Source organism: Pinus tabuliformis, chromosome X, assembly GCF_031772625.1.
Source record: "Pinus tabuliformis cultivar Carrire ecotype Pingquan chromosome X, CPIR1, whole genome shotgun sequence".
Lineage (NCBI taxonomy): Eukaryota > Viridiplantae > Streptophyta > Pinopsida > Pinales > Pinaceae > Pinus > Pinus tabuliformis.
Genome location: NC_142308.1, coordinates 1,204,709,319 through 1,204,718,264, shown reverse-complemented (window position 1 = coordinate 1,204,718,264; position 8,946 = coordinate 1,204,709,319). Strand labels below are relative to the sequence as shown.

The 8,946-nt window shown below is 42.9% G+C and overlaps 1 protein-coding gene across 1 annotated transcript; it reads left to right on the top strand.

The window, feature by feature from the left end:
- Nucleotides 1-1,730: 1,730 nt before the first annotated feature.
- On the top strand, nt 1,731-2,585 carry LOC149144288 (uncharacterized). The gene has a single exon (XM_089452112.1). It carries the CDS (start codon nt 1,731-1,733, stop codon nt 2,583-2,585), a length of 855 nt encoding a protein of 284 aa, XP_089308238.1.
- The last annotated feature ends 6,361 nt before the right edge of the window (nt 2,586-8,946 follow it).

Here is an 8,946-nt window from a genome sequence, read left to right as displayed (position 1 = left end):
AGGAGAAAACACCGGTGGAAGAAATTGAACCAAACAGTAATGCAATAAACAAAGACCAAGAAGAGGAGGGTCGGGAAGACAATGAAGCTAGAAACGCTTCAGGACAAAATCTGACAGGAAACAGGGTAAAACGACAAGAAGAAAATGGGGAGCCCAAGGATAGCAGACGGTTGAACAAAGCGGAGGAAGGGAACACAAGCTCAAACCCCAACAAAGACTCTACAGCAAACGGCATCTGCAAACCAAGGAAGGCTGACAGTCTTAGGGTTGTTATAACGGATCCAGAAATACAAGCCTACAGAGAGAACATGACAGAACATGCAGTCATTTGTAAGTTCATGGGGATGTGGCCAGCTGAAAGAGCTCTGTGTCAGTGGATTAGACAGCCTTGGAAGCCTAGAGGAGATGTCAAACTGCATTTGGGAGCCAAAGGTTTCTTTACAGTTGTTTTCACTAACCTGGAAGACAAGGACAGAATATTTGACGGAGGACCCTATTTCATGGCCTCAACTGGTTTATACATACGACCATGGAAACCGAATTTTGCTCCGGAGAAGGAATCATTTACTCAGGTTCCAGTATGGATCCGCTTGTTTTCTCTCCCGATAGATTATTGGGGCTTGAATGCTCTGAAGCAAATTGGAGACCAGTTGGGGACTTTTGTTAAAGCCTCAGAGGCAACTTTGTAGAAGAAATATACTTCCTACGCAAGAATATGCGTGGAAATGGATGTTTCAGGGGCATTGTATGAGGGATTATGGCTCAAATACAGAGATGAAGATTACTTTCAGGAAATAGACTATGAGCAGATACCGTTTCGCTGCCGAAAATGTCACGAACACGGACATCTCATAAGGGATTGCCCTATGAACAGGAAGGAGGAGGACATGAAAATAGAACCAACAAACAAAGGCAAAGTTAGCTTCATAACCCCGAAGTCAAGGCAAAGAGCCAACAGAAGAAGAGCTCAAAAAACAGGAGTAGGAAGAAACAAGAGCAGCAACGCTTTTGAGATCTTGGATCTGGAAACAGACTCAGAGGATTCACAGAAATCTAAGGCAGCTGGTAAGGAGCCAAGAGACAAGGAGGAACGCACCAGGAAAGGAGAGGAAGCGAACAACAACATCAACGAGGTCCAAATGGGAGAGCTACCAGGAGATCCGGAGGAGGACACAGATATGATGACAAGCGATGGAGGAAGCGAGGACTTGGAGCTGGAGGAAGTTTTAGCCCGGGAAGGGATGAATCTACCGGCTATAGTGGAGAACTGGAAAAATAAAGGTATAGAAACAGTACCTGAAGAAGAAATAAAAAAAATTAGTGAACTGTTTACAGCAAGACAGAATGCAACTCTAGAAAGATAACAGAGGAAACTAGGCATAGCAAGAGGTAATAGTCTCCACTAGAAGAGTCTTCTGTGGAACTCCTCAAGTTCACGGCTAAAGAAGAAAAGGGGCAGAAAAACAAGAAATGAAGTTCTGCAGGAGCTTGGCATGATAATGATCAACTCAGGGAAAATGAAGGCTCTGAGCGCCTTCCCGTCCTTTCAATAACCCCTCAAGTTTCTCATGAAGATAATTTCTTGGAATGGAAGAGGGCTAAACAGCCAAGCAAAGCACAGATTGCTGAAACGCAAATTCCAAAAATATAGACCGGAAATCATGTTTTTACAAGAAACAAAATGCACTGGATCCAATATGACAAGATTAACCAAGAAGCTAGGTAGGCACATGAATTATCTAGAAGTTGAAAGCCAGGGCAGAGAAGGAGGACTGGCAACCCTATGGGACACAAGAGCACTTCAAATATTATCTGCAGAAGTGACCAAGCATTTCATCGCTGTGGAAGCTCAACCCACAGGTAACTCTGAATCTTTTTTATGTGTAAACGTATATGGTCCTCAGAAGATAGAGGACAAAATCAATTTCCTGAATTCTTTAAATAGGCTTATAAGCAGGCACCCAATGTCCAAATGCATTTTGGGGGGTGATTTCAATATGATAACAACCCTCCTAGAGAAGAAAGGGGGCCTTAGGAAACTCAATAGGGATGCAGAGCATTTCATTAGTTTCATTGAGGATGCTAAATTAGTTGACATTCACACCAAGAGTGGCAATTTCACATGGAACAATAGAAGAGGGGGGAATAGAATGATAGCCTCTCGCTTGGACAGGTTTCTGGTCTCCGAGAGCATCTTAATGAATGGTATCCTTGTTGAGTCAGATATCCTTCCCAGTGGAGGGTCGGACCACTGGCCAATATCGCTTATAGTGGATGTTCATGGCACACCAAGGAACAAACCCCTCAGATTTGAAAAATTTTGGTTGGATCACCCTAGCTTCCTTCAGATGGTTGGAAAATGGTGGTCAGAACCTTGGGAAAGCGAAGGCTCTAAGATGTTCAACTTGCAGAAGAAGTTAAGACTCACAAAGGAAAAGATAAAAGAGTGGAATAAAACAGTTTTTGGGGACATTTTCAAGGAAAAAACCTCTATAGAAAATAAGCTGGAACAAATTCACAGAGAATGGGAAACAGGACAAAGCAGTGAGGAATCCATCGAACAGGAAAAGACTCTAACTCAATAGTGGCACAGTCGATGTAGGCAAGAGGAAATCTTATGGAGGCAGAAATCAAGGATTTAGTGGCTAAAGGAGGGAGAGCAGAATACTAAATTTTTTCACAGATCTGCTCTAGATTATAGAAGCTCAAACAAAATTCTCGAGATGAGAAATGAAAACGGGGAGTCAGTGAAGTACCACCATGACATATCAGAGCTGCTCACTGCTCACTTTAGAACCATAGCACAGGAACCGCAGTCAAACAGAGGAGAGGCCATTAGGGAACTTCTAAAAGCCATTCCTAAAGTTGTAACCTCTGAGCAAAACTAGGCCCTGAATAGGGAAATCAGTTTTGAAGAGGTAGAGGAAGCTGTAAGAAGTATGCCAAACGATAAAGCCCCTGGACCGGACGGGTTCACAATCAATTTTTACAAGGCCTGCTGGAACATTGTGAAGCTGGACATCTGGGAGGTCGTAGAGGACTCCAGGCGTTCTGGATCCATTCTCAAATCCATTAATTCGACCTTCATAGCACTAATTCCAAAGGTCGAGGAAGCTAACACACCTGAAAAGTTCAGACCTATCGCTCTTTGCAATGTTATATATAAAATAATTTCAAAAGTCATTGCCAATAGGCTGAAGCCCATTCTACCGGGGATCATCTCGGAAGAGCAATCGGGTTATGTAGAGGGAAGGCAAATATTAGACAACATAATCCTTGCTCAAGAAATGATCCACACTCTACATTCAGGGAAGAAAGCAGGGATGCTAATGCAACTGGATTTATCAAAAGCTTATGATAAAGTGAGCTGGAAATACCTCGAAGCCATTTTGAATGCTTTCGGTTTCAATAGACATTGGGTTAATTGGGTCTTGGCCCTCATCAAATCTGCGAGGTTCTCGATATTAGTCAATGGGGCCCCCTCTGAACCATTCTCACCTTCGCGAGGAATAAGACAGGGCGATCCTTTATCCCCTTTCCTATTCGTTATCCTCATGGAGGGTCTCAGTAGAGCTATAGCCAAGAAGAAAGCTAAAGGAGCAATTAAAGGTCTTCAACCAATCCCATCGATCCCTGCCACCACTCATCAACAGTTCGTGGACGACACTATGTTACATGGCAGCCCCACAGTGAAAGAGGCCTTAGCTTTCAAGAGCATCTTAGACCTCTTTAGCAGAGCCTCAGGGATGGAAATCAACTTCTCCAAATCTACGATCTTTTTTTTCAATACTCATCATGCTATTCAAGCTCACCTCTCTCATCTTCTAGGCTTCCGAATAGGAAGTTTACCTTCAAGATATTTAGGAGCTCCTCTCACTCTGAGACCTTGGAAGAAAGTGCACTGGGAAAAGATCATGGCCAATATGGAAAACATATGCAAACACTGGACACACAGGGTGCTTAACTTTGCAGGAAGATTAATCCTTACGAAGGCTGTGTTACAGTCCATACCGCAATACTTACTATCCATGCTATCGGCCCCCAAAGGGGTTCTTCAACAAATCAGAGCGATTCAGAGATCCTTTTTATGGAGTGGGAATGGGGATAAGAGAAAATGGGCATTAGTAGCCTGGAGCAAATTGTGCAAGCCGAAATATTTGGGGGGACTAAACCTTGTGGATCTGGCGGTGACCAACATAGCCTGTGGAGCGAAGCTATGGTGGCGATGGATTAAAGAGCCCAATTTGCCATGGGCCAGACATTGGAAACATAAGTACCTACCTAACTACAATAATCAGGACCTCATAAGATTGTAGGAGGCTCTAGAAGGCTCACCCATATGGAATCTTGCAAGACACAACCGCAGCCTAGTACAAGAAAATAGTTTTTGGGAAATACGCAATGGTAGGCTTGCCCTGTTTTGGGAAGATGCATGGAACCAATTCCCGAAACTAGAAACCCCAGAGTTAGCACATTTCAAACAGCTCAGCCAGCTTGAAGGTAGAAGCAGAGTCTGCCATTACTGGGACTTGAGCAACAGAGATGCAGATTGGAGAGAATGGACAAACCTAACTACTGATAACAACATTGAGGGAGATGAATGTATAAAACAACTCAACAATCAGATTTGCAAGAGAAGGATAAGGAAAACAGAGGAAGGGGACCAGCTAAGATGGGGTATGACAGGCAATGGGAATTTCTCTTTGAAAGAGGCAAGGGAAATATTAGTAAAGGCAGGTCAGGAGGAAGCAACGCCCTGGTGCAACAAAGTGTGGGACAACTTATTTTGGCCGTAAATTAAGACCTTTTTATGGCTATTAATGAGGAACAGAACCCCGACATGGGACAAACTACAAAGGAAAGGGTTCGCAGGGCCTTCCAGATGCCCGATGTGTTTAGGTGAAGAAGAAACCATAAACCACCTATTTAATTCATGTGACTGGGCAAACCATCTATGGAATTAGATGGAGGGAATCATGTGGAAATCAGACCACGACCAAGAGTCCATCCAAAACACTATTTTAAACTGGCAAATCAATTTTTCCAAAAACCAGAGAGTCAATAATATATGGAAAGCCATGCCTGGCTTTGTATTATGGACAATATGGAAAGAGCGCAACAGGAGGGTTTTTCAGGATGAAAACAGAAGCATTGAGCATTAAAAAGCTACCATTCTCACAAATATTAAAGAATTGATACAGACAAAATGCAAGACAGACCTCACCGAAAAGCCTTCGGATCGAGACTTACAAATCTTGAAGTGCTTTCAACTGGAAATCAACCATAGGTTCGCAACGTCGAGACACCAGCAACAACCAAACTCGAAAGCTGATAGATGGTCTTGTCCGCCAGTGGGAGGTTTGAAGCTGAATTTTGATGGTGCCTCTCGAGGCAACCCCGAGAAAGCTGGGATTGGAGGAGTTATCAGAAACCAGAATGGAGAAATTGTGCATATTTACTGCAGAGAGCTGGGGGAAGGCACGAACAATGAGATGGAGTTCGCGGCGTTAGAACAAGGATTGAAAATTCTAAGGAATCTATCGACAGGAAATGCAGTGGTAGAAGGAGATTCCTCCCTGGTTATCTCAGTCGCAAAGAGAATTCAGGCTGGCACTCAGGCATGCAAAGCTACAAGACACTGGAGGCTCGCCAAGGTGACGGAGAACATTGCAAAATTAATCGGTGAAATGAAAGGTTTAGTCTTTCAATCGGTCAGGCGAAAGGTAAACGGGCTAGCCGATCACTTGGCCAATTACAGTATTGACAACTAGGACAGGAGCTGGGACATGTGTTGGCAGCAAGTGGACTGTCCTCACCTTAAGGAAAGATGCCAACAACTGGCAAGAGAGGACGTGGGAGACTTAAACCGGGCTTAACCGGAAAGTGGTAGTTCATTTTGGCCCTCATGATGAAATACTCAGGAAACGATTGGAGTAGCGAAGGTTGGTACAATTCGAAAGAACAAGCCAAGCATATGCATTTATGGCAACAAAGGGTGCACAGAAAGCACATCTTCAAGTGGATATTTAGAAGGGACTACTGTAGGTGCCACCTCGGCAGGATCGACATTTGGCACGAGTTGACTCATCAAGGGATAAGCAACATTTATTCTTGTAGTAGGCGACATCACGCAGCTTTAACGACCACCCACAGGAACTATGACAGTAGTACTACCACGATGTTTCGGGAGGAGAGGAACAACGTGGGAAGCCTCATGGCGAAGAGTTATTTAACCAACTGTGGGAGCAACGTCTCATTCGCTTCTTCTAAAGGCATATCTGTGGGTTGCTATTGCTCTCGTGTTCGAACTGCGAATCAAGCGATGGGTAATAGGGAAGATATGGATACTGGGAATTGTCGGAGCATTAGCGCTAACCAAGAGCTCCGGGCTGCAAGGAGCGCTTATGAAACGCGCACAACTACTAGAAGCAAACGAAAAATTGAGGAGATGGAGGCTGCTGCAAAGGTGGAGGAACAACAGAGCAATGAGGAGGAAATCGCTAGGGAGGTAGATTGGCTGTTCGACCCAGGCACTGCTTCCAAGAGGGCCACCCAATTCGTGCATACACAGGTCGAGAGTTGGCGGGTCAAGACCCTTTTGGCAAAAGCTCTGGAGACCATGGACGCTGGGAACCAGAAATCCCAAGGGGAAAACCATATATCTGATGGCCAACTAAATAGTTTGCTGGAGCTTTGCAGAGCGTTAGATGATACAATTTCAGCTGTGTATGATAAGGCGGAAACGGTCAATAAGAAACTAACTCTGCTTATCCAAATTCTCCAGAAGACCATTTGTCCGGAGTCGCCAAGCTCTGACTGTAAGCAGCCGACTCCGCCGAAGGAACTTAACAACTACCGATCCATGCTGGAAAGAATGGACAGGCATGTCCTGGATCAAGGTCTGGACATTGCAAGTAGATATGGAATGCCTCCGCAGTGATTTGGGTTTGTTGGTGCCTTCTCTTCGGCCTTGTCTTCTATCTTGTTTGTGCCATCTCTCTGGCTTTGTTTGTTGTCTGTCTCTGCAGGCCTTTATGGCTTTTGTCTAATGTCTATCTAAGGTCTTGAACTGTAATTTTGTCTCACCCTGTTAGAGCACCAGTTACAGTGATGCAGTTCAAGGTTTTTCTTTGTTATAGTTATGCGTAGCGGATAAAGGGTTTTGGCCACCCTGTGCGGTGTGCGTTTAGCATTTGAAATTCCATAGTGTCTATTGTCTAGAGTCTTTGGATCTGTCCTCAGCAAGTCTCGATCTGCATCTGCATATTTTTTGTACACTATTTTTGTTCCATAATATATATATCTGACTTACAAAAAAAAAGAGTTGTATGTGAGTCATAGATCCACTTTCTTCAGATCTTATTATCTAAAAGTCTGTAATCTAATTATTATATATGTAACTACTTTATATGGTCAATTAAAAAAAGTGTATAATTTATGTATTGGTTCTGTAATCTGTCTGCTCATCTCTTCAAATTTCTACATAATATCAGAACCAATTTTAGCTTAACTTCTTTAACTGACAGCCAAGAAGATGAGAACGTTTGAATTTTATTCTTTGTAAATAAGGTAGAAAATTGTGTTGTGTGGAACATTTGTGTAAGTAAATTTTATTTTATTGTTAGTGGATATGTTCAATATGTGTTTGAGTGGATATGGGATCTCCTGAATCTAAATGAGAACACGATCTTCGACCCCTGTGAGTGTGCTTCTAGTGAAACTATGTCTACACCAATACAGGCATGGCGGTGCTCACGTGGTGTGCGTTTGATTGGATCGACTCGCTGAAGGGTTCTGCTAGAGATAGGTAATGTCGTTGGTTTTTTTGTGAGAAGACGATACCGTTACATGTCGTGAATGAACGTGCAGACCTGAATTCTCAGATTTGGGCACGAAAACTTCTGCGTGTAGAGCTCTGCCTTTGAATGAAGGGAGAGGGCCCCGCGATCAGTATAGATCTCAGCTCTACGTATTCCTGCATTGGGGTGTGGTAGCATGACAGGCTTGAGATCATCGCCAATGACCAAGGGAACATGACCGCTCCCTTCTATGTGGGATGCAAATGGCAACGCTAAACTATACAGAATAAAAGGTTGGGGAGCTCCCTATTTCTCCACCAACAATGATGGGAATCTCTGTGTCTGACCATTGGGAAACTTTGATGGTTCAGATGAAATTGATATCATGGGCTTGATTGAATATCTAAATAGATCGAATATAAAGTTTCCCGCGAATACAAAAATTGTAGGAGTGTTTTGACATGGCTATTGTCAGATATGGTTACCAAATAAGCCCTCAGAGATTTCTTCTATTTCATTTGATTTTCTAAATTTTCCTGAATTGGGACCGGTGGGTCCAGCTATGGATTAGCCTTCGAAGCATCGACCTGCAGATCAAGAAATCTACACGTTTGGGAGGAAGAAAATATGTTCCACTGTTGACGATTTCTAGAGTCCTTGTTTGCTACATATGATTGGGGGGTTTTATGCATGTATTTTTAGTTTGTTTCTGTTTATATTTCACATTTATTTTATGAGAAAAAATTATAGTATATGAACCAACAATTAATGAACATAAAAACATCTTTCAAGTTAATGGTTCTAGATTCTCGGTGCCCATAGAACACATCGTTGATTTGTTTATGTGTCTCTGTTATACACTGATGGGCCTTGTTTTGCTTCTGGCTTCAAGAGAATCAGTGGTAGGATATTTATGTGACTATGTAAATATGTATGTAAAAAAGGGTCAGTAGACAACTTACCTATATAACTAGAAGTATGTATTTAGATGCATACTACTAGGATTGAAGCATGTTCATAGAGATATTAAGTGTTTAGGCTATTCATCGGGGTAGTCAAGAAGCTTCAATTGTACAAGTCAACCATGGTGAGAAGCAATTATGTTTTAAATGGAGGTCACTTGACAACTCGAATATGTGGTGGTGAA